Here is a 27,508-nt window from a genome sequence, read left to right as displayed (position 1 = left end):
AACCCAATCTTCATTAACATCCGAGTCAAAGTCATGTTTTGGCATATATATTTTCTTCAATGACTTCATCTTGGTCATAGTCTTCTTCAAAGTCACAAATTCTCCAACAGATGATCCAGCATGTGTCTCCACCTTGGATCTATTTTTCTCCAATTCAGCCTACCTTGATTCTGGAACACCAGTCTTCTTCCCAGACTTGTCTTTCAGCTCATTAGCCTCCTTACTCTTAGCTTTTCCATATGATTGACTCATTTTGAAAAGAAGTGAAAAAACTTGAGAGAAGGGAGAGAGAACAATCCACTTAGTTCAAAAGAGATATATAAGAATAGTAGCCTTGCTTGTAACGAAGGTCCAGGTAAAAGGAAAGTTTAAAAAGGAATAATCAACCTCATTTCACGTGCACCATAAAGCATTGCAGAGAGATATTTGCTTAGTCTCCTTGCATGTCTTCCTAGCTTTGACCGCTATAGGTTGTCACATATGCACACACCAAGAACACCCCTTAACCTTTCAAACTGAATTACATCTAAATCCCTATTAAACATGTCAGCTAACTAACTGTTTTTCAGTTGCTACATGCTCATGGTTGACAATTTTATCTTTCATAAGTTGCCTGAATAAGAGATGTCTTATGTTAATGTGCTTGGTTTTACTGCGTTAAACAAGACTCTTTAAAATATTAATAGAACCCAAGTTGTCACATAACAATGCCATGACATCTTGTCCAACATTATATATCGCCCATATCTGCTTTCTAGCCATGCATTCAATGGAAAAAATGCTAATCATTTGGTTGTGGCGTCTAATTTCTATATTACTTTGCCATATGTAAAAACATGGGGAGTGACGTGTCCACACTTAGTAATGACATGAAAAAAATCAACGATGAGAGACCCACTCTCCAAAAATTGAGGGAATAACCACCTATTTTCCACACTCCTGAGAGATAAAAGTGTCGTTACATGGAGCCTTAGATTTATACCAAAGAGATAAATGTCTCAACTCTAAGGTTAGGGGCATTCAATTGACCTAAAGAACACTAGTATACAAAGCTTCTCACCACCTTGCATGATCTTCCTCTAACACCATAACAATCCTAAAACCCCTAACAAACTTATAACACAAAGGGTTGTCACATATTGTTCTTTTAGTAAGTACAATTGACGCTTACCTTAGGGCCTTGGTAAAACTAACTCGAGTCACCATCCTGTCATTCGGCTAGATTTCTATCCTCGTGTTTAACTCCTTTGTCCATCATTGTAAACAAAAAGGTAACAACTCTGCCCAACATTGAGTCATATGACGATCTGAATGGCATGATAGAAATGCGTGCAGTCATGGACGACTTACGTTGCCAGACTCAAACTTTGGAGGATAATGTCCTTCACATCCATTAATACTAGAAGGGGGCTGACCTTCTTAAGCAAACCAAAATCCTAGAATCCAGCCTCTCTTTGATGAGATATAGGGGACGTCAGGACCAGCAAACTTCAAATCATTATCGTTGATCAAATTTGATAAACGTAGCGATCCGCACGAGCATGTTGTCTCCATCAACACGCAAATAATTATTATTTGAGTCTTTGATTCATTGAAATATAAATTTTTTTAAACCACCTTAAAAAATACATCATTAAAATGGTACATGAACCTGACACGACTCTATCACAATCTATAAAAACTTAGTGAAAAAACTAATCCATAAATTTTGTGAGGGAATAAATACTTTCAAAATATAAGAATAAATAACTAACATGTGTTTCCTTGTTTTGTCAATTTTATATTACTTGTTTGATTTGTTTGTCCTAAGCTATATTCTAAAATATTCACATAACATATCTAATGTTGGCCTCCTACTCCAATATTGAGACTTTTCTATTATGAGTATTAGTCTTGGTTAGTGGTCAATGTCCTATGCCTAGCACATTGAAATTGAGGTCCTATCTCTAAACCAACCAACTATCATACCTTATTATTTTAATTTTAATTTAAGCCTCATACAAACAAAAAATAATAACATTTTTTTTATTTATAAGGTTTTTTTTAATTATACAACTCTTTTAAACAATGGAGAGGAAAAAGTTTTACTCCTATCTCTTTCACTAGTAAGCTCTTTATTTTTTTATTTTTTAACATAGTTTAATTTCGTTAAGCATTAATCAAAGTTTTCTAATTTGAAAAAGAAAAGTCTTAATAGTTAAGTCAAGAATTTGGTTCTTCACTCTGATTTTGGTTAGTAGAACCTTTTTTTCATTTCATTTCCATTTCAATTTCATTTCATTTCAGAGAGAGATGTGGCCTGCGATTATCTGTGGTTTGATTATTTACAAATTATTCAAATGCTTCTTTTACGACGACGACGTTTCAGACATTGAAGCTTCTGATTCCACTGTTCTCTTCACCGTCGCTGATAGGTTTCGTTTTCCTCTTAACCTAATCATTTTTTACATCAATTTTGAATTCATTCCTTCAATTTCAGTTTCAAGATTCAATTTCACTGTTGTTGAATTCATGAATCGAGTTTCGTTTTTAATTTTTTGCAGGCTTCAAAAGCTTTTTGGAGGTAAGGTTTTTGTTGGTCTGAGAATTCCCGATGCCGATTCTGCTTCACCACAATCCATTGATCTCGTTCTTGTTACTAAACGGTATTTTTCTTTCATTCTTGTTTTTTTTTGTTGCAATGATTCTCTGTTAATGTGGTTGAGATTCAAGAGTTACTAGCTGATTGCTGGTTAATGAATGATAAATTTTCTATGAAGCTCGATAAATTAAATGTAATCAAGTGTCGGTATCGGTTTCAGATGCGTCAGTTACACTGACACACATTTTTTCAGAGGTGTCAGTGTGTTTTAATTTTTATATTTTTGAATTTCATTTTAATATTGCAGAGAGCTACTAGTGGTAGCCGTGAAGAATTTCTCAGGAATTTTGACAGTTCAAGGCGATGGTACATGGCACTCTGAAAAGCCAGGCAAACATAATAAAGTTGAGCGTCACCCTGATCCGGTAAGAACCAACTTGATTCAATTATGATTATGACTGTCTTTGTTCATATAAATGTTGAACATTGGTAGCTTTATTTCCGCTATGTTGTTTCATGAGAAGCATGAATTGTGTTTTAGAAAGTAGAGACTAATTTAAGATGTTTAGTAAATAATATGAATGGTGATTTGGATTTTGATTTGTTCATATTCTGTTATGGAGACTGTAAGAGGTGTGGGAGAGGACGTGGAAAGATTTCGAAATTAGTAACTTCTTTCATTATTTGTTTTTTTTTTTCTTTTCAATTTGTATACAGGTGGAAGAAGTAAGAAAGCAAGCTTCTATTCTTGAATCCTATCTTGAACAAAGAGGGGTTGTTCTACCTAAAGGATTTCTAACTTGTAAAGTTATACTTCCAAATCCTAAATTATGGTATGTTTTTGAATCTCCTCTAAATATTAGTACTTTCTGCAGAAGAAGATACTCTCTTTTAATTCATGATTTGTCAATACACAATTTGTTTTTTTGTTAAAGACTTCTAAATTTGCCAAATTTGGGTTTTTATATTCACTTCTAATAGTCATTCTTCATATTCATATGTTTCTTGCATTCTATTTTAAATAGTTCTTCGCAAGAAACAAACAAGTTATTGTTGTGTAATTTCTATCTAGATGGAATATCGTTGTGAAAACGTTGGAAATGTGTTGAAGAAATTGTAAGCACCAGTTTAATCCCTTGTTTAGTTATTTATGACAGAAAAAATATACAGCCTATCCAGTCTACTCAGTCAACAGCAAGCCAAGTAGTTATTTTCTTGTTTCCATTTGGTTTGTAATATATTATCTGTTAAAGTTCTTTTGTATTTGCAGTACCATTCCTACAAGTGATTTTCCACCTGAAGTTATTACCCATGAACAATGGAAGCTACAGAAGCCAGGGACAAAGACTGTGATCTCTAGTTGGGTAAAGAGTGCCTTTCTTAGCGGGAAGAGCGATATGCAAGAATCTGGTAATAAGAATCTTGAATTTGTTCTTAGCACAGCTCCAATATGGGACAGGTTAGCTACCACTTGTACTCAGTTATTCACTTGTTATGTTTCTAATGTTCTGTTCTTGTATTAAATTCCCTGCAATTTAATTTGGATGCTGTTAATGGTGCCTTGGGTAGAAAATATATCAATCCATTTTTGAACTATTTGATGTTGGCTTATTGTTTGGTATGGCTTTGCTGGATTTGTATTGAAAACCTATTCATTTCCAGAGATCTATTAGGAGGAGGCTTGATGAATTATAAAACCAGACAAGCCATCAAGTTCTTTTAGGGTCCATCTGCGAGTTAGTTTTTGGGGGGAAAGGTTTTGGAGGGTTGTGTCTATATCTTAAAATGTGTTTGATATTTTTAAAATGTATAAAAACAATATACTACGTTAGCATATAAAGTCATATTGTTTTTTAAACTTTTAAAAAATATCAAACATATATTAGGTTTATTGGGGGAAATACCTTGACAGAAGGAGCAATTTTGAGGTTATCTATTATAGACCATGAGGAAGTTCTTCTGAATCGAATCAGAGATATTTTTTTTCTTCAAATTGTTGTTTAGTGGGACTTACAAATTAAATGTGGTTGCCTTTGAATCAGTATACTCTCAGAGCTTTGTTGGCATTATTTAAGACAACCAAATCTTAGTTTTTTACTCACAAAACAGATTATTTGGGTTGCAGGTTGGAACTGAAAGGCAACAAGTATGCATTGGGAGAGTTCCTTGAATTTAAGGGCAAATCAGAAGATGTCGAGGCACTAAGACATATCAGAAGATCAAAAGTTGGTAGCATGATAATCCAAAAGACAAGTATGTTTGGACTAGGTAATCTTCTCAGAATAATTATGCTTTGTTTTCCAATTGTATTTAGCTGTAATAACAATAATCATAGTGTCCTCTATCCCAAAAACTGCTAATAGTAAATAGTAATATCCTTCTTTAAGTTATATAACTGACAAGCCAAGATAAAGATTATGAACATTCCATATTTGCTCTATGAACAAGTTGTTATTCAATAAACTAGTTTCATGTGACTCTTCTATAAAATTTTAGTTTCAACTGATAATTACCTGTTTCTGGTGGAGGATAAAACATTCAAAGATGGAAAGCTTTCTAATTTTATATTTGCTTTGTTATTATTGTCTTATAGTATGTTGTTTCTTAAACTAACATGAGATGGTTTGCAGCTCCTTCTACGCTTCAAGTTTTATACACTTTGCGCGACTATAGAACTGAGGGAGCATCAGCACCAGAGTTGAATGAAGTGACTGTAAGATCAAATACTGAGATCATCTTTCAGGCCGAAAATGGTACCAAGATCAAAAAGTTTAAGCTCTCTTCAGTCTGCTCTATGCATCTTAGCGCATAAAGTTACTTGACTGAAATGTTGGAAATGTCAATAACAGTAGTTTGTCTGTTTTTTTGACATACAATACTATTTCATGCTTGCATTATATATAGACATAGATATCGATATAGTTGACTGTTTTATTTTATTCACATGATCATACTATAATAACAATGAAAATTTAGCTTGTCAAGAAAACTGAAATAAGTCTTGCTGGAAGAGTGAATTAACCCTGCTACCTCAAACTATACTCATGACTGACAATAACTCTTGTGGTGGCTACATTACAACTCTCACTTCGTCTCTGATTTGAGGGTACTTACTATTAGTAGTTTATTTTCGAGGATTGTAACATTCTCACTTCCGACATGAAAATTGGAAAGTGCTACCTTCTTTCAATGCTTAGGATTGCCAAAAGCATATCCACCCGATAATAAATTTCAATAATAAAATAAGAGTTTCTCAATCCACGCATATGATATGCTTTAATCTGTTAAAATAGGATCATGATCGTCTCCTGCCATGTCTCTCATGCAGTTGGTCCTACGGTGATATCCACCGTTGATTGGTTTTCATGACAACTTGTATTTTTTAATTATTTCTATTCAAGATTTGTGGGTTGAGATTCTTCTGATTATAATTTCATAATGGGAAATTCGCAACCAAAAAAAAATACTTGATATGCAATTGACTTGGGAGATTTTATCCTGCCACCCTACCTTAATTTGGCACCCAACACATTTCCTTGATGCCTATGCTATCTTTGACAAAATCTACTTTTAATATAATAAAGTACAATACATATGAAATCCTATAATTATCCTTATAATCACCAATTTGAGGGTGATAATTGGGGACATAACAGTAATTGCATCTCCTTTATTATTTTAATTAATAAATAAATATTATAATTATTTAGTAACAATAATTACACCCCCTTAACCAATTAAATTACACAAACCCTAATTATTACTGATTGTTACATTGGAACACGCTTTGTAACCAAATTCACACGGTTTTGTTTTTCCATGCATTGAAAAATACACCAATTTTAATTTTTAGTCCATTCCAATTCTTTCTCACCAATTATAAAGTAAGGTTGTTTTTCACTCACTATTACTCCTCTTTCAATGCTGCAAAACCCTTCAATTGCCCCCATTATTGTTCTTTACTCCTCTCATAACCTATATATTATGACATTTTATGTCCACCGATTCACACTTCCTACTCAACCAAAAAAGCATTACGGTAATTTTGTTCTGCATCTTCAATATGTTCCATACCCATCCAGAAAACTAACCGACATAAAATACAAATCGATTTTTTCCGCCCCATGCATAACAGAGTTTTTCATTTTAGATGTAGGCTGTTTTAGATTAGTCATATGTTTTTAAATTAGTTAGATGCAGACTGTTTTTAGATTTCTTCTTGAACTTTGGTTTATTATGAGCAAAAGAAATAATGACATTTGAAATGAAGAAATGAAAATATATTTTTTTCTTTTGTATTTTATTTAATTTTGATTCTTTCAAATTACTTTTTTTTTCTTCTAAAAAATAGGTTAAGGGAGTGGGGCAGTTACCATCCTCAACTTTTACTGTTTCTTAGTTTTTTTCCATTTTATTTATTATTATTATTATTATTATTATTATTTATTTTAAAACCGTATTTTTAATTATAAAATAATTGTCCACATAATTTGAAATAATCTCATAATTTGTTATTAACTATATTATTATTTTTTTATCAGATAACGAATTAATTATTGCATATTTACTGTCATGATGTTTTGCCCACTTTATTATCTCAAAATATCCCCTTTTGTAGTTTCATTTGTTAATATTTTCGCTTTTTAACTGTCCATTCATGTTCAGGGTAATAATGATGAAATTAAATTGCATAAGAAAATAGGTTCGCAATAAATTTTTCCATTTCATTGCATGTTATTCCACCCAGCCATTATCCACGGTAATGATGGCCTATAGCGTGCATATGTCACTAGGTTGGTAATAAACTCTTCATATAATGGTTAACTCTTCCTTTTTCTACCCATTAAATAAAGTTACTTCTTTGTTTTTATTTTATTTTTATTTAATGTAAAAAACTTCTCTAAATATAATTTGAGTTGAGTATGTGGGCTAAACCGCCGTGTTTCAACACAACTCTCTAAATTATAAAACAACAACATTTTGAGATTATGGTATAATCAAATGGATCATCAATAATAATAATAATAATAATAATAATAATAATAATAATAACTAAAAAATTATAAAACAGTATTTTGTAATTTGACATAATGAATATTTTTTTGAAGATTGGAAATGCATAATTGAACCATGAAACAAATCAAATGGGTATGGAAGAATATGCAAGAGATTATGTGATATCTAATGGTTTGTTCAAAAACATTATAATACAGACATCTGAATTGTGTTTATATGATAGATGATTTTTTTAATCTTATTTTAAAAAAAAAATTTAAATAAATTACTTTTTTATAATTATACATACATATATAATTCTAAAACTAAAGAGATTCAATTTAAAAAAAATAATTTTAAAGAAATTTCACAAATTAAAATTAAGTGTAATATTTAAAATAGTATTTATTTTTAAATTAATAATAATATATTGTATTAAAACAATATTAATGCTATAGTTTTTTTCTTGGCTACAAAGCTATAGCATTTTTGAACCATGATTTTAAAGAATTAAAAAATCAAAAGTATTCGCCAAGGAAGGAAATAATTTATTTTGACGGTAACATTTTTAAGATTATAAAATCGTATCATTTGAATCATTAAAAATGTGTAAAATCATATTAAATAATAATAAATGTTCTATGTTTTTGTGACAATTTAGTTTTAAAAATGAAAAAAATCAAATGATCAATAATAAATCTTCATATTGGTATGTATTTCGGTTTAAAACCATTTAACATAGATCGATTTAAGACAATGTATAAATATATAAAAAAGTTTATGTTTGTGTATATTAAGAGAGCATATTGCATATTTTAAAACCGTAGTCTTAATTCTAAAATAATTGTCTTATTTGTAAAAGTACCTCTTCACATTTGAATTGGTCCCTCAAAATGATTTGATTCCATAATTTATATTTTAAAATAATCCATTTAAAATTGGATAAAAGTACAGGTCAGGGTAGATATTTTGTTATTCACATAATTTGAAATAATCTCATAATTTGATCCATTAATTTGTTATTAACAATATTATTATTTTTTATCAGATAACGAATTAATTATTGCATATTTACTGTCATGATATTTTGCCCAATTTATTATGTCAAAATACCTTTTTTGTAGTCTAATTTGTTAATATCTTTCGCTTTTTAATTGTCTAATCATGCTCAGGGTAATAATGATGAAATTAAATTGCATAAGAAAATAGGTTGCAATAAATTCTTCCTTTTTCATTGCAAGTTATTCCACCCAGCCATTATTTATAGTAACTATGGCTATCCATACCATAGTAATGATGGCCTATAGCGTGCATGTGTCACTAGGGTGGTCATAAACTCTTCATACAATGTTTAACTCTTCGTTTTGCTTCCCATTAAATAAAACTATTTCTTTGTTTATTTTATTTCATATAAAAAGCTTCTCTAAATATAATTTGAGTTGAGTATGTGGGCTAAACCGCCCTGTTTAACTCGATCCACATAAATCCGTAAATTAACCGAATTTAGCTTTATTTATCTGCAATTATTAACGTTTTCTAAGTAGCAATTAAAAAAATAGGAGAAATTTGCCTATAACACAACACAAAATATTTATTCTACTTCTCTAATTATAATGGATTAATTATGATAAATGCTAACTATAATAATAATATTTAATTTTAAAAATTATTTTATTATTTTAATTTAACTTGAATAATAATTAGAGCTAAGTATGCAAACCGACCCATCCGTTTAACTCGATCTGCATAAACCGCAAATTAAACGGTACAAATTAGTATGTTCATAATTATTAACAAGTTGTGATACGCGATAACATTTCAAAAAAAATAGAATAAAATGTTCAACATAAAATATTTATTCAAATTCTTTAACTATAATGGATTAATTACAAAAAAATACTAATTATAATAATCGTGTTATAATTAATATTATAAATTAAATATAGAATTGTATGTTTCTTTATTCCTAAACTCCACATTCAAATACAAAAACAAAAAGCTAATAATTTCAAACAAAAAATAAACCACATTATGCGACGTGCGAACGTGTGAAATATAAAGTATTTAATTATCTAGGTTTTATAGTCTTTTTAACAATTGAAATAAATGTGTGAGATATTGATTAAATATTATTATTGATTTCTTTTATATATTTTTTATTATGAAATTATTTGCTCATGAGTTTTATATATGATGGTGAGAATAAAATGTATACGATAACAATTAAATTGACTCCTGAATTTTTTTTTCAAGTTCATTTAAACCATTGAGATTTTTTAATCCATATATCAAATTTCTATACTCATGTTGTCATTATATCTATAAAAAAATTAGGAGAATGAAACTTCATTCCAATATTTGTGTTCTAAAATTTACATTCGAAAATTTGATGTATTTTTTAATCTATATATTTAAAGTTTTGATTTTTTCAAAGGTTTATTTTAATTTATTTATAATTTAAAATCAAAATTTATTAACAAATAACTATATAAAATAAAATACAATAATAATAAATCATTAAGAAATATTTAAAAAACATAAGAAATTAATTTATTCAGTAATGTAATATTTAAACATTTTTATAATGAATTTTTTATATATTAATTATAATTAAAGATACTATTAAAGTATAATAAAGGATATTAAAAATTTCAATTATAAAAAATTGTTAGTAATTTTTTATGATAAAATGTTAACATTTATACTAAAGAAATTGCTACAAATATTTATTTATTTTATAAAAAAAACATGATAAAATTATGATTGTAAATACATCAATTTTTTTATGAAAAACATACATTTTCGACGGGCCGAAACTTCTTATAAAATTAAATTTAACATGAGACAATTATGATTGATGAATACATAATTTCTTATATTTGTTTATTATTTATAACAATGTGCTATCCGTGCGAACGCACGGGTAGATGACTAATTATGATAGATTTATAACGATATTGTATGATGCATGCGAACGCACAGATAAATGACTACTTAATTATTATTTATTTTTTTACTAAAGTATATAACTCTAAGTAGCTTAAATTAATATTTATATGACAATTATAATTTCAAATGTTTTTTCATTTTAATTTGCGTATCTTTTATATATATTTATTAACAATTGTAATATATTTATTTATTATTATGACCCGTGCGAACGCACGGGTCCTTTCCTAGTTTTATCAAAAAATTCGAACGAAAAATTAGATAGAACAATACAAAAATCCGGTACAAATCAAAAAATCGGAAGGGTATATGAAAATCTGGTATAGTTGATATTTTAAAAATTCGGAATGATATCATATGGCTCATACTGGTTTTTATAAAAGTACCTATTTTTACCTGTTTTTTTGCTTAATGGCTAAAAATCTAGTAGTTGTACAAGTATCAACTTTTTTAAAACAGTCATAACGTATCATATTTTTTTTGGATCAGTGAAAAATTTGGTAGTGTTCATTGAGTGTTAGTTGAAGGGTTGAGATTTTGACGACAGTTTTGTGAGGTCCAAAATGAATTCGAAATTGTATAAATAGGGGTCACGTGTTATTAAGAAAAGCATCTTACAATGACTCGGTGAAACTGCCTGTAGAGTTTCAGCTTCTTGAGTGCACTGCATATCTCGCCCTTCTGAGATCCAAGTTGAATGATATGTTGCCTGACACTGAGAACAGAAAGGTTAGTAAGATCGAGTTTCGTGAACATTGGATTGATACCGATGGAAAAGTGAAATACAACCTTATTGAGTTGAAGAATGATGAAGATTTGAAAGTTATATGGAGAATATATCACCATAGGCTAACTAAGGGACCAAATGAGTTTGATGCGACAATTTCTAGATATGTCGACCACATAATTAAGATGTTGAAACATCCAGAATCATCTGGTAGTATTTTGGTTTTCTAATTTATTATTGTTTTCTTAAGTTGTGTAATTATCTGTCTAAGTTATGTAACCGTTTGTCAAATGTTAAGTTATATTCAACATGCATCAATGGAAGTGCCAAAATGTTATCTAATATACAGTGTTCTACAAATGTTAGAGTAATACAACACATAATATACAAATAATACAAAAATGATAATAACGTCTAAATAGGTCCCTCACGAGCTATGGTGTTGCCTACGATGCTTAAGTATAAACCTCACCATATGGGTTCACCAAATCCATGAGGTTGTCCATGATGACTGCTATCATCTGTAGACGTTGAGCGTCATCCGCACCATGTGGAGGAGGTGGAGGGGGCGACATGTCATCTGAAGTTACCCGAGCATCAAAAGGTCCAGCATGAGAAGATCCGATATCATCTTCATGTTGCATAGGTGGGATGATGCGAGGGTGTGATACAACAAGGTACCACTCCAAGTACACATCCACACACTCAGCTGGGAACTAAACTTCCACTGCAAGATCTCTAATGATATGGGAAAACCCTAACATGTGACCAAAAAACCATCTATCAATGCCCTCAGATGGAATAACAAGGATTGGATGTAGGATGTCTTGGATATATCTAAACTGGCGCAGACACCTCTCAAGTAAGTGTCTAGCCACTAAGGTTTTCCATAGTAGATAACCAAAAAACAATGAAGTGTCATCGAACTCATTATGAACTTTATGATCTGCGTAAAGTGTCCAGATGAAATTGTCTACTATAAGCGCATCAATCCTTCTTTTGTACTTCACAACACCTCCCGGGAGTGCATGCCCGCCCCTACAAAAGAATGTCTTAGAAGCCTCGTCCACTGCATGATCTCTATAGTAGTCGGAGCCTCTGTCTCAAAAGGAAGGGACACCTCAATCGACTCGGAAGGATGTGGCTCATCTGACTATGCCACCATCTGCATGGTATCCTCATCTTCTGTTTGGACATAATCAACATCTTTGGTCCATCCAGCAAGAGTTCTAGATCCTCAATACCGAGTAGTGCGAGGTGCAAGAAATTTATCGACCAATCGCTTCCTGTAAGAACAGACTGGGGCTACTCTTCCCGCACGGATTTTGGAGTCCTTTACTTTACCTCGCCTCGCTCGTGCCGTCGCTACAACATCTTCACCTCTATCACGCTACCGAGAAGCAATTGTACCATCGATTCCTTTGGTCCTTATTGAAAAATTTCAAAAATAGTTAAGCTACCGGATTTTTATTTTTAAAAAAAGTCGGAAAAAAAATAACATAATACCGAATTTTTTTAAATATTCGATATTTTTTTACAACTTATTAGATTTTTCAAAAATTTAGAAAATGATGCATTTTTACTGAATTTTTCAAAAAAACTGTGAAAATATATGCATTTTTACCGGAGATTTGAAAAATCCGACAAATATGCCTTTTTTTTTTTGGATTTTTTAAAAATGCGGTAAAAATTCATGGTTTCATATTAAAATTTCCACTTGTCATAAATTACGAAAAATTTGGTAGAAGCTTTAAAAAATTCAAAAATCTTCAGAGCTTTTCAAAAACACGAATGTTCCAATAGTTTTTGTGAAATGAATTAGATATATTGTAAGAGTTATTATGGTAAAAATATAGGAGATGTGAGGGTGCCAGGTCTAAGTTAGGGGGTGGCAGAATAAAATCTCTTGACTCGACATGGTTTGCCTAACGGGCCAAGTTGAGTATGTATTTTGTGCAAATTTTTGTAAGAATAGTTTTTTTTGGAATAGTTCATGGCACCATTACTATTATTCACCCACCGGGTGAAAATTCAAAAATACACCTTTTGCATCGTCCATAGTATGAAATATGGACGCACCATAACACTATAAATCCAATATCAAAATCACTCCTAGTGAAAGTAAAAAACATGCCCGAATAACGAAATTCGGATACACCTTATGGATATTTAAATTCACACGCTACCATTTAAGTGATGCAGACAGTCTTTCTCTCTCCATTCCTTTACATTTGAAATAAAAAACAACTTCTTTCAAAAACACGAACAAAGCTCTCACAAATCTGATTCCAACATTTTTTTGTCTTTTATCTCAAATCAAAGACAAAAAAATGTCAAATTAAGCACATTCATAAACTTCTACTCCTCTCTATTCAAGACACACAAATTCATCTCTCACACATGGTAAATTTTTCATTCTTGCTTTTTCTGCTTTTGATGTATGCAATGCAATTCCTTCAATGATTCTAGTTAAACTCCATTAAATTACATCTAATAAAAATTACTTAAGCTACATTAGGTTACATTTTTGTTTGAATCATTTTGCATTTCAGTTGTAGGGTGGGGTTTCTTACTGATATGAGAAAATCAAGAATTCAAAATCCGTATTCACTGGTTTGAAAATCTGGATTAAAAAAAATTGAACCCTAATATGGATGATAAAATTTGGATTTCATCTTCCCATTTGTGATATGAGTATCTCCCTTGATGATGTATTGTATCTCTTCCATCTTCCAATCACATGAAGATTGTTTGATCACTTTACAATTCATAGATGTGAGACACTTAACTTAATGGTGACATAATTAGGAGTTGATGTCGGTGAGACCCAAAAGGAGATAGAAGATCCAAAGGGTATCATGTCAGATTTTCATTCCTTAGAGAAAAATATATTGACCACTTGAATGCAATTGTAAATGTTGCAGATGATGATGCACGTGTTTCCTATCATGGACAATCTTCATTGAAGACAAACTTCTTGATTTTTGTTGGCACTGGCATTTTCGTAGAAAAAAGTGCGACTGATGTTTATGTTGTCTTACTTAAAAACTTCATGGACTTAAAGAGGATTCACAAGTACAATTGAGGGGCCGACTGTTTGGTGTATTTGTACTCCAAATTAGCTGATGTAGTACATGGAAGACGAGACATATGATTGGATGCAACTGTTGTACCCTTCATATACCTTAGGATCCCCTTGAATACTTCCCAATGCTATTTTCCTGGCTTGGACATTAACTTGCATACTTGACTAACTGCTTGTGCCAAATCCAGTCTAGTGCAAATCATAGCATACATCAAACAACCAATTGCACTGGCATAAGGAATCTTAGACACACCTTCAATAAAAGAAATCCTAAAATGATTCGCCAATGGTGTACTCATAGGATTTGCTTTGCTCATGTCAAATATGCTCAAAACACCTTCAACATAGCTTTTCTGAGACACCCATGATTTATTAGCTCCTCTGTCCTTGTGAATTTCCATCCCAAGAATCTTCTTTGCACACCTAGATCATTCATATCAAACTCCTTACCCAATTTGGTCTTTAACTCATTTACATCATGCAAATGGTTGGTAGCAATCAACATATCGTCAATATAAAGTAACAAAAAAATAAAAGAGCCATCATCAAAGCTCCTCACATAAACACAACAATCATAATCACTTCTTCTATAGCCAATCCGGAGCATGTATGAATCAAAGCGCTTGTACCACTGCCTTGGAGATTTCTTCATGACATACAAAGACTTCTTCAAATTGCAAACAATTCTGCATTATCCAGTATCACTAAATCCCTCTGGCTATTGAATGTAGATTTTCTCCTCTAGATTACCATGGAGGAAAGTTGTTTTCACATCCATCTGCTCTATATGCATATTCCTGCTAGCTTCTAAGGTCAATACTGCTCTGATAGAAGTCTATCTAACGAGTGGCTGAAAAATATCATCATAATCAATCTCCTTCTGCTGTGAATACCCCTTTGCAACTAGGCGAGCCTTGAACTTTTCCCCTTCTTTTTCTGTTACTTCTGAATTTTTCTTGTACACTCACTTGCAACCAATAACTCTCTTTCCATATGGTAGCTGAACAAGATTCCATGTCTCATTCTTTTTCAAGGATTCCATCTCCTCCACATAGCACTCATCCACTTATCTTTCTCCTGGCTAGCCATATCCTCTCCAAAGGTAGAAGGGTCGCCTAAACTGGTAAGAAGATCATATGCTGCTAAGTCTTCAAACCCGTATCTCACTAGAGGTGTAATACGACGGGGCCCCTTATCACGCATAACTGTATAGTCTTATACTCTATCTTCAATCTTATACTCCACCTGAATCTGAGTCTGGTTCATCCTGTTGTTGGGCTACAATGTGTCTAGGACTCACTAGTGGATCCTCAATGTCCACCTAAATATTATCCTAAATGGAATGTTCTACCTCAGTATCTAGCACACATCTGACTGTTTCAATACTGACTGCTCATCAAATACAACATCTCTACTGATAACCGCCTTCCTTTTAATTGAATCCCACAACTTGTACGCTTTCACACCTTTATTATAGCCAATAAAGATGCACGATTTTGACTTGGGGTCAATTTTAGACCAATCCTCACTGGAAATATGCACATAAGCTGGACATAAAAAATACTCAAATTACTCAGATCAATGGGGTTACCTGTCCACACCTCATATGCATATTTTCCATCCAATGAATATCGTCGAGATTTGTTGATTATAAATCATGCCATATTGAGTGTTGCCCCCCAGAAACCTTTTGAAAGATGAGCATTCAACCAAAGGCACCTTGCCTTGTTTGTCAGAGTCATCTCTGGATTCCATTCTCCTCACAAAAATGCATGAATTTCTTGTCTGTGTATTCAGTTCCATTACCAGATCGCAAATATTTTAACTTTCTCCCTGTCTGGTTCTCAACCTTTGCCTTCCATAATTTTAACTTGGTAAATACCTCAAACGGAGGGCTATTTTATAGCCCCTAAATATCACAATGGACATGGTCTAAGATTACCCTGATCTTGTGTTGCCCGGTCTTGAAACAAACTCTACATTGTTTCTTAAAAACACAATACTTACACAATCTACTTGTGAAAATACGAACATCCTTCAACAAATTCATTTTATGTAGTTCCACCATCTCACGTTCACTGAAATGAGGTAAGCGCATGTGTCACAATTTGATTGCATCATTATCAATTTTAACAAACGCTACATCACACATAATTGTTCCCATAACAACTTATAAATGTTGTCTGCAATCTTTCTTGTCTTCATCCCAGTCATTGCACCCTTGATAACCCTCGTGATGTCTTTATCTCCATCTGACCGGAATGAATAACCATTCGCCTGAAGAGTACCCAGAGAAATCAAATTCATCCTCAATTTTGGACCATAACGTATCCCACTCAACGTGCAGACGCCAACATCATCCGAACAATTTCAATTTCCCCTTTCTAGTGATGGAACAAGTTTTATCATCACCTAAATAGACAAAACCAAAATCACCTCATTTAAAAGAGTTGACCCACTTCCGGTACGGTGTCATATGGTAGAAGCACCTGGAATCAAGAAACTATGCATCAGTGTACTTTGCATATGAAACACAAAGTAAATCCTCTTCATTGTAAGAACCATCAAACTGAACTACATTCGCTGAACTAGTGTTTCCTGACTTGTTTCGACAGTCCCTCTTCCAATGGTCAATTTTCCAGTAACCATAACATTCTGCTATTTTTCTATCCTTGGATTTGAACCTTTTTTTATTTCCAGAATCCACTTCCATACCCTTGCTTCTGCCTCGGTCCTGACCTCCCTTCACAAACAAACCTTCACTTGAACTTCCCCACCTTCCTCTACACTTTGGCGACATTGTACATTTTTCAAAAGAGTATAAGAAATAAAAGCAAGCATGATTGTTTCCTTCCCGTATGTGAGAGTGGTCACCAAGAGATCATAAGAGCATGATAAAGAGCACAACAAAATAATAGATTTATCCTCATCGTCAACCTTCACACCAAGACGTGTCAAATAAGTGATGATGTTGTTGAAAACATTGACATGAGCCTACAAATCGCCTCCTTCATGCATCTTCAGGCTATAGAAACGCTGCTTCGCGAACAATTTGTTACAAGCTTCTTGGACATATATTAATTTTCCAATTTATCCCAAACATCATTCAGAGTTGTGAGGTCCATGATATGATTCATTACGTCATCAGAAATGCAATGTCTTATCAAACCTACAACATTATCCTTAATCTCCTTCCAATCAATGGTTGTGATGTACGTCAGTTTCTTATCAAGAAGCGCCTTCTATAAACCTTATTATGCCAACAAATCCTTAACCATCTTTTGTCATAAATCGAAATTGCTCGTCCCGTCGAACTGGGTCACTTCGTATTTTGCATCTCCAGGATTAAGCGTCATCTAATACCAATTGTTAGAACAGAAACACGAATACAAATCAGAGTAGAGAGAAATACTAAAGTTTTGTTCACGCAGTTCATCCAAATTGTCCATGTTTGTGACTATATAGTAGCTATAATTCTCTTTATTTATGTCTTGTGAATTGTATATCGATTACAGTGTTATATGCCATATATATATATATATATATATATATATATATGAGTAGGGGTGTTCAAATCCAAACCAATCCAAATAAAAACCGCAAACCGATCCAAAATAATCGAAAACCGCAAAAAACCGAAGTTTATTGGATGTGTTTGGATGCCATTTTGTGAGAACCACACGGTTCGGATCGGATTTCGGATTGATTTTTTAAAATCGATCCAAACCAAACCGAACCGTATGTATATGTATTTTGTACTTATTTATTTTTTATTAGAATAATATGTAACATAAAATTATTATTATATGATAATTAATTTTTTTATCTTAACTTTTAGCTTAGTTTAATCTATTTATTTTTATTATTTCATTTATTTCAACTATAATCAATCATTTTCATTTTATAATATTAACTTTTAATATAATATATGATATATATTAAATCAAATCTATGATTTATTAGTATTTTTATTATATTAATAAAAATTTAATTTATAATTTGGATATCCAAAAACCGATCCAAATTAAACCGCATTAAATCGGATCGGATCGGATTGGATTTTTTTAACATATCATCCAAAACCGAACCAAACCGCAAGTAAATTTATTTTTGGATTGGATGAGTTTTTGCCTTAAAACCTATCCAAACCAAACCGCGAACACCCCTATATATGAGGAGTGTTATATTTACTCCAAGAGTAAGTGTTCAACACTTACTCCAAATCATAACCATTGATTATCATTAATACAACGGTTTTAATTAAAGTTTGATATAAAAAAATATTTCCAAAAATAATTATATTAAATGATCAATTAAAATCGTTAGATTAATAAAAATCAATGGTTATGATTTGGAGTAAGTGTTGAACACTTACTCTTAGAGTAAATATAACTCTCCTATATATATATATATATATATATATATATATATATATATATATATATATATATATATATATATATATATATATATATATATATATATATATATATATATATATATATATGAGGTTTTAGTTTATCTAAAACCTTAATCCCTAATTTCCCTCAACAAACAATTAATTATCTTTATCCATAATTATCTCAATAATATGAGTTATTCTCTCAACAACCTATAGTTATCTCAACAATCCATAATTATCTCAGCAATATGTGTTATACTCTCAACAATCTATAGTTATCTCAACAACCCATAATTATCTCAACAATATGAGTCATATTCAACATATTTCAATTTTTAAAAGGGGAAATTTTATGGTTTATAAGTGTTAGAACATCAACTAATATAAAATATTAAAGAAACAAAAGTAAAAGACAATCAACACAATTGATCTTTATTCACACAGTTCGGCCAATAATGTCTACTTCTACGACTATATAGCAACTATAATTCCATTTTATTTTAATAATAAATTAATAAATTAGGATTACAATATTACTAGTAATATATACTTTATCCGTCCCAAATTATAAGAGAAATTCACTTTTTAGATTCATTGAATAATTAATGTATCTAGTCTATATATAGCTCAGATACATTAATTATTCAATGAATAAAAAAAAATTATTTTAAAATTTGGGACAGAGACAATATAATACTATACGAGTCAGTTTCCGATATCATTTATCAACTATATACCCAATACTAAAGTGTTGTCCAAACTGACCTTTTTGCCCTTCCAAGCAAATATTTTTTCCCTTGCTAAAGGTTATTCCAGTAATTAACAAAATAAAAATTTCTTCATGCCAATTGTTCTCTTCTCATTGGTCACTTCAATGATCTATTGTACTGTTTACTTTCATCTCACACGTTTTCTCTTCTCTCTCACATGTTTTCTCTTTTCTCTTTCCTTTTCCCTTCAAACCCTAGCACAACCACCCCTTTCTCCACCCATTCTCCACCCTCTGCGCTGCTGAAACTATTTGGGAAAAGGAAGACGAAGCAACTCGCAGCAAATGCAGAAACTCATAAACTATGTATTATTGATGTTAGTGATGTATTTGTTTTATTGATTGTGTTTTATACATAAGGATACCTTAGATTGTTCTGTGGAGACACGTCTATCTTCAGATTCAGCTTCTTCCTTCTTCCAAATCCGGCTTCTCCGAATTTCCCCTTAGAACTTAGTGAGTTTGGTTAAAAGTTCAGGTTCGATAGCCTTAGATAATTAATTTTCAAGTTCTGGTTTTTTCTCTTTCAACTTTCCGTGTTTTGGTTTTTTTATTGAAACTTTCCATTTCTGAAGGTGTTGGTTATACGACGATGGTGGCCGCTGGAAAACTATGGAAGCGAGGAAGGAAAGCATGGATACCTCATGTAAGTGCATCCATTCTCTATATTTTTCATTCCCGATTCCATTTTCAGTGAGTTTGATGAACTGATATTAAAAGATGTCTACTTTAGTTTATAATGTTTGAACTTCTTAATCAATGTTTGAACTTTAGTTTATAGTCTTCATCTTTTGGCATACAGACATCTTTTTCATTCAAGTGGATACACAAGCAATTCTACCTCTAACAAAAGGTGCAGAAAGAAAAAGGTAAAAGGTTCTTTGATTGGTTCTAGCTTTATTTTTCTTTTTTCCAATGTAGCTACCTCCTTTACTTCAAAATATTAGAATTCTACTATTCAACTGAACCACTTAAACTTGGGCTGGATTTCTACACTAACATGAGTAATGTTGTCTTAAATGGCTGCTGAACCTACAATCCCTGAAATAGTTTTCCCTTCCTCTACCAGACAATGGAAAATGCCGGTAACAGACCTCGGCACCGCATCGAAAGCAACCAGTAAGGTTACTACAAATAATTTTGTCCTTGAAGCAATCAAACAAGGTTACAGACATTTTCATACTGCTGCTGCATATGGTGTTGCACATTATATTGGTGAAGCCATAACTGAACCACTTAAACTTGGGCTCATTTCATCAAGAAATGAACTCTTTGTAACTTTTAAATTGTGGGTTACTGAAAATCATCCTCACCTCATTGTTCCTGCTATCAAAAAATCTCAAGTAATTCAAACAACACATTTTCATTTTTTTTAGCTATATATTTGTAGTTTTACACTTGATATGTATGCATGTTTCTTCATTTTTTTGGTGTAAAGATGTTGCTTACTCGGTTGTATTTTTTCAGATCTAATTTTTTTGGTGTGAAAATGGTGTGAAGATGTTAATGTTCATGTTCATGTCCTTCCAGATCCAGCGGTAAGTGTGGCTTTAAATATCTATCGTTTTAGTAATTTTGAAAATTGATACAATATTTAAAAAATATATCTTGAATTCTTAATTCTGAAGTTTATCAACATAGCTTTATGTAAATGGTATTTTCCATATCACAGCTATGCATTTTCCATATGTGTTCCTGCAAAAGTCCTATTGTGGTAAGTCTGAACAAAATTAGACCATCAGCTTGGCCTATTTCTGTTGATTACAAAGTTTTTATGATTTGTATAACCTGCGGTGTTTACACTCTACAGGACCATCAACTTGGCCTATTTTTTTTAACAAAATGGATAATTTGCAGGTCCTGAAATTTCTTCTGCTCTGGAAATTTCGTTTCTATTGTTGAAATGCAGGTTGTAAAAGCCTTTGGTTCCTTGCAAGTCTATAGTAGCTGAAGGATATATACCTTCCACAATGAATTTATGAAAATAACACTCTTTGTATCAATTATATCAAGTGATTGATCTAACTCTTTTAACGAATCCGAGATAGCCTTAGCCATCTCGGGGTCTTAATCTGCATGAAAGAACGATTCACGTTTCTTGGAGTCAAATATCAAATTCTTCCATACATTCTCTTCCCTTGAAAGTGCCCTTTTATTTTGCATTATATGTACTAATTGTTGTCTCCATCTTATTGTTGTTTGCTTGAAATTCTTCATAACTCATAAAATCTGGCAATGAATTTGACCAACAAGATTCCTGAGCAGACTGTTAATATTTCGGAGGACACTTCTACCGAAACAACCAGTGCAAACTCACAGACTAGGTACTCTTCCTACTATCTCATGACTAATGTGTATTTCTTAACATTATTTACTTCTTCATCAACTTAAGCGGCAGGCTTAGAACACAATTGTGTACTCCGAATTTTCCGATGAATTTCAGCAGCAAAATTCCTGAGCAAACTGTCAAGAATTCAAATTCCAAGGAAAACAGAACAACCGGAGAAAACTCACAAACTAGGTACATCTTCCTGCTTTGTCAGGTTAATATGAAATTGTTAACATTCTTTAATTCCTCTTTAACTAATGTGGTAGGCCCGGAAAACAATTGGGCATACCGAATCTGCCGTTGGTTCTTTTTTCTTATAATATTCTATGCTTTTCATTCTTTACCAGCAGTTTAGCTCTATTACTGTGAAATATTTTCCTGTTATATTTGTAACTAGAATAATATTTTTAAACTAATATAGCTACCAGCTTTTGGCAGTTGCAGGTGCTCCTTATAGCATCACATTTCTACATTGCCTGAAATGGTTAATTTTTTCTAAATATGTGTTGCATTTGACTTAGATTTATGTATGTGATGATGGACTGAAACTGGAGGTTCTATGGAACTAAAGTGCCACAAAATCAACAGACGTTGAGTGAATTCAACGGGGCCCTCCCTTTGGCGACTGTCATCCAAAATTTCACATTAGTGTTTTTTAATTTCTAATAATTATTGTTACTTAGAAATAACATAATTATGATATTACTTAGTAAATATTACACCACAAAGAATATACATAAAAATATGATACCAATTCACGTTTTTTCTTAGAGATGATTTTTCTCCACTTTAAAATGTTCTTTTAAAATAAGAGCCAATAGAACAAACAAATTAATAGTAAAATGACTGAAGAACCGGTTCAAAAAAATTACTTACAGGAATTGTAGTTGGTCTTCAATTTCATTTGTGAATGTATTGTATGTTGGGCTGGTTTCTGTGTGCAGGTTCTAGCATTCCTTTGCTTAAAGAGCTGATGGTAATCCCGGCGGCTCGGTTGTCGCAGACATTTTGGTTTAATTGTTGTTCTACAATTTTAGTTTTTATTTTTTAGTATCAAATACCAATGTAAATGTAAAAATTTTAGATATAGCTTTTCACTTTTTATATATTTCAAAAGGTTTGGCCGATCTTGTAATCTGTTTTTTTATACATATACGGGTGACTTATTTGTGCATTTTGTAGGTAATCAATCTATTTAAATTCAAAAAATTTGTTTTCAAACAAAGGATCCTCCATTGTGTATTGTTTTGCTCTCTCGATTCCCCTCATTTTTTATGCATTCTTTGATTGAATCTATGAAATAAAATCTTCAAGTTTTCACTTCTGATTTTGTATAATTTTGTATAATTATCTACCGTAAAATCATTATACTCAAGTTTGGAAGAGACTTTTATCGGTGTTTCAAACATCTCCTTCTTTCAATTTTGTTTTATAAAAATGTCTTACATTTGTGTTTTAATGATTATTAATCTTATAATTCAAAGATTTTATGGTTTGTACATGCTTTTATCTTCACTTAAAATAGGTGACAATTTGTTTTCATCATAAACTGTTTTTATATAATGTTAACAGCTTTTCACTCTTTTTCCTTATAGATTTGTAACAATGTGTTTTCATGATGGTTCGACCATATATATATATATATATATATATATATATATATATATATATATATATATATATATATATATATATATATATATATATATATATATTGTTCTGCTTTAAAACTATGATTATGATGAGTGATGTACTGTATTCATATGTAGAATTATCTATATCAAAATATACCAAGTGAAAATTTATTTGTATTTAAATAATTTATTTCAAATTTATTTGTATTTAAATAATTTTATACTATATTAATTGCATGATATTATAATGTATTATTTAATTTTAATAATATTAAAAATGTATTTATATCACGGGTCATTAATAAGATAATATTTATTTTAGTTTAATCAATCATTATTTTAATTTAAGAGACAAAATCTTTATTTTTAAATATTAATTTTTTCTTTTGTGTGTATGATTATTTAATATAATTAAATCTATATGATTATTGTTCATTTTTAAAAAAGTAAATCATTTCAAATTTTGTATTTATATCTAAAATTTTACATTAATATTTGATACAATTTTAGTTTTCAAGACATTTAAGTGTTATTGCCTTTATATCTAAAACTTTACATTTTAATTTTACGGGTCACTAGCACTATAATACTTAGTTTTTTTAAGTGATCAAGCCTTATCAAATAAAAGATTTGAACAAATTCATCTGTGCAGCTGCATGAGTCACTATCACCACAATATTTATTTTTTTAAATGATCAAGCATTACCAAAATATTTAAGATATAAATGAAGGCACCTTACTAGTTCTCAACAATATAGGGTGTTATAATTTTAAATAAATTGCCTAATAGAACTATGGTCTTTGATGGCTGCTGATTCTATTTGATACCTCTAGTTACAATGATATCTTTGATGTAACGGTGAAGTTATTTGTTCTTGTTCCACATATGCACTTCTTTTTCTACAACCTCTCTTTGTGGTTATAGTAGAGTTATAGACTAATATCAATTTTATTAGCATCATTATTATTTAGCAGTCATAAAAAGTAGTCTGATTTGATGATAGTTGAGACTAATTAGTATTCTCTCCGACCTTATTTATAAGCAAAAATTCTTTTTTTAAGTTCATTGAATAATAAATGTATCTGGTCTTTTATGTAGACTAAATACATTTATTATTCAATTAATCTAAAAAGAGAATCTTTGCTTATAAATTAGTTCAGAGTAGTAAAATGTTTGTTTGCATTTTAGATCCAAAATGTGGACCAATTGAACTAACAAAAATGATTTGTTAAATGTTTATTTGCTTTCATAATTGAGTTAAAATCAATACAAATATTCTTAACTAAAAGATAACAGAAATTCTTGACTTTTAAGTAAAAAGGTTGCTAATATCAACAAGTTATAGAAAAAATATCTTACTAACTTCACCTTTAGCATAAAAAATAGTTCAATGACAATGTTTTAGAAGACTTATAAAGTTTGTTTCATTTTCTTTGTCCTATTATATATTCTCACTTAGTTAGTCTCCACAAAACTAATCATCGTTTATAATACTCAATCAATTCAAAGAAGTTATTTATATAAATGTGGAAAAATTATGTGAAAAAATTCAAGCATTTTCTTCATCATAGTCATAGCCCAATTTCAACCATTCATTTTATTATTTAAAATTTAACAACTACATTAAGAAGGAAATTTATAGCATGCAACTGCATTTTATATACAAAAAGATGAACAACTATATACAATCCATTGACATATAATACATTATATAGATATATATGAACCAACCAATTACACCTAAATGAACAATGTCTTGATCCTTATAATAATATATCATAAATCTCAATACTTATTTATGTAATTATTGACCCTTCAAAATGATGTGATCTTTCATGAGACTATGGCTGGCTTGAATGTTGTCTACAAATAAATAAAAAAGACAAAAAAAATTAGAATGTTAATAAGATAATTTAATTATTATAAACACATCTTAAGAAAATAATATATAATGAAATATGATCGACGATAAATATAAAAATTTAAATAATTAAGTAAAATTATTTTACACGAATATCTAATCATTTCTTACCTTGTACATATTTATTAAAATATTTTAACTATGAAATTAATAAAATAAGATATTTGTATAAAACTTCTTTTAATATAATATATGAAGAACTTTAATACTTATATACTTACTCTATAAAATCTTTCCAATAAGCATCATCATTTGCATCTTCATTCATAAAATCTCCCCATGTTTCAAAGCTAGATGAAGAAATGTTATAACTATGATCTTTCTCATTTATCATATTTTCTTCATCCATCTTACCTGTTAGCGAATGTTGCGAGACCGAAACAAGCTTTGGAAGAGAATTTGATGATGATATTGTAGAAGAAACATTTGTATTACCATCACATTTCTGAAAATACTCACATTCTTGAGGTAGAAATTGCTGAAGAGGAGCTTGCAAATTTTGCAAATTATTGGGGTGAATTATTTGAGAAGAAAAACCAATATTGGAACCATCATAGAAATTTTGCATGTTATGATTAAATCCCAAAACATCATTTATCAAACATTGTGGAAGCTGTGAATATTGTTGTAACCTTAGAACATTATTTATGTCACAATTAGTGACAATATTTGCAGCATTCAATATTATTTGTTGAAGATTGTTAAGAAGGTCTAGGTGATCTGTTCTTGGCCTGTGTGTCACTGGATCTAAACCCATTTGCATTAGCTTTTTCTTTAAATGTGTGTTCCAAAAATTCTTTATTTCATTATCAGTCCTTCCTGGAAGATGTGTTGCTATAGCTGCCCACCTTAATCATAGAACCAGAAATAAATAATACATCGAAATTAATTTACATATTAGAAGAACATAAATAATTTTAGGATCACTAAACATATTATTGAAAAATTAATTTTGATATTTAATAACTTAAAGGCTTTTTTTTAAAATTTAAACATAAATTTAATTTATATTTATTTACCATAATAAAAATATTTTTTAAAAAAACAAAAATTACTTTTAAAGTAAACTACTTAAAACATTTTTTTTCATTTAAAGCATATTCTCTCTCTTTTTTCATTTTAATTGACATTAGAAATAACATAATGAGAGCCTATTTGTTACAAATTTTGTGAAAAAATATTTTTTAAAAATAAAATAATCACTTTTAAAAGTTTTCATCTGTTTTTATTGATTTTAAAAAAGAGATATATATAAAAAAATCTTAGAATTGCTTCAAATTTGAGAATTTTTTTAAGAAAAAAAAACTGATTTATTTATTTTTGAAGAAAAAATATTTTTATCAAGGTAAAAAATCACAAAAGCATCTTCTGCTTTTTAAAATAATTATGAATTACTTAATATCAAAATCAAATCACAAGAGTAATAATGAAGCTTACTTATTTCCAAGAACTGAATGTAAATTGATAATGAGATTTTCTTCTTCATCAGAGAATTTTCCTCTTCTAATATCAGGCCTTAGATAATTATTCCATCTTAGTCTACAACTCTTTCCACATCTATTCAATCCTGCAAGTTTTGGAAGAGCTCTCCAACTTCCATGGCCATGTTTCTGAATATGATCCACTAATATTTTATCTTCTTCTGGACTCCATGGACCTTTCTTCAAACCACTTTCATCATTGCTTGGTGTTCTCATCATCACTGCATGCACTTACAAGAAAAATATTACTATGTTAGTTTGATTGCATGCATGACCAAAATAGAAAGATTAATAAGTAGAATAATCCAAACCTTGAACTATATATTATGAAGGGAAGGATAAAAAGCTTATTAACATTTACTACACAATTTGTTATTTATAAGGTGGTGAGGTTTTGGTATGAATTTATGACTTATATATACACATACGATTTTGTGATGGGAAATTACAATTTTGCCCTGTATGAATATTTTATGTTCAAAGTCATATAGTTAGTACTACTAGTAAGAACATATATCCTATATTCTTATCTTTCTTTAATTTTCATCAAGACAAAACTTTATGGAAATGTTTTTCTTATGAAATGAAGCATTTGATACTAGGAGTGTTTGTGGACCGGTTTGATTCAGTTATG

General features: G+C 30.5%; 2 protein-coding genes across 3 annotated transcripts; one reads left to right on the top strand and one right to left on the bottom strand.

Moving 5' to 3' along the window:
• Positions 1–2,202: 2,202 nt before the first annotated feature.
• LOC131647126 (uncharacterized) lies at positions 2,203–5,520 on the top strand. Its single transcript, XM_058917039.1, has 7 exons — positions 2,203–2,414; positions 2,544–2,645; positions 2,889–3,006; positions 3,299–3,414; positions 3,852–4,040; positions 4,707–4,849; positions 5,212–5,520. Exons 1-7 carry the CDS (start codon positions 2,293–2,295, stop codon positions 5,391–5,393), a joined length of 972 nt encoding a protein of 323 aa, XP_058773022.1. The 5' UTR covers positions 2,203–2,292; the 3' UTR covers positions 5,394–5,520.
• A 19,678-nt stretch (positions 5,521–25,198) lies between these two features.
• Positions 25,199–27,248, bottom strand: LOC131647125 (transcription factor MYB53-like). 2 transcript variants are annotated; one of them, XM_058917037.1, is made up of 4 exons: positions 27,186–27,248; positions 26,831–27,104; positions 25,615–26,241; positions 25,199–25,335 (listed from the first exon to the last, which is right to left on the bottom strand). In XM_058917037.1, exons 2-4 carry the CDS (start codon positions 27,091–27,093, stop codon positions 25,314–25,316), a joined length of 912 nt encoding a protein of 303 aa, XP_058773020.1. In that variant the 5' UTR covers positions 27,094–27,104; positions 27,186–27,248; the 3' UTR covers positions 25,199–25,313. The 2 variants fall into 2 exon arrangements, with proteins under 2 accessions (XP_058773020.1, XP_058773021.1); XM_058917038.1 differs by having other exon boundaries at positions 26,831–27,095.
• Positions 27,249–27,508: the final 260 nt, after the last annotated feature.

This window comes from Vicia villosa, linkage group LG2 (assembly GCF_029867415.1).
Source record: "Vicia villosa cultivar HV-30 ecotype Madison, WI linkage group LG2, Vvil1.0, whole genome shotgun sequence".
Taxonomy (NCBI): Eukaryota; Viridiplantae; Streptophyta; class Magnoliopsida; order Fabales; family Fabaceae; genus Vicia; species Vicia villosa.
The sequence above is the reverse complement of the archived record's forward strand: the minus strand, read 5'-3'. Positions and strand labels throughout refer to the sequence as shown.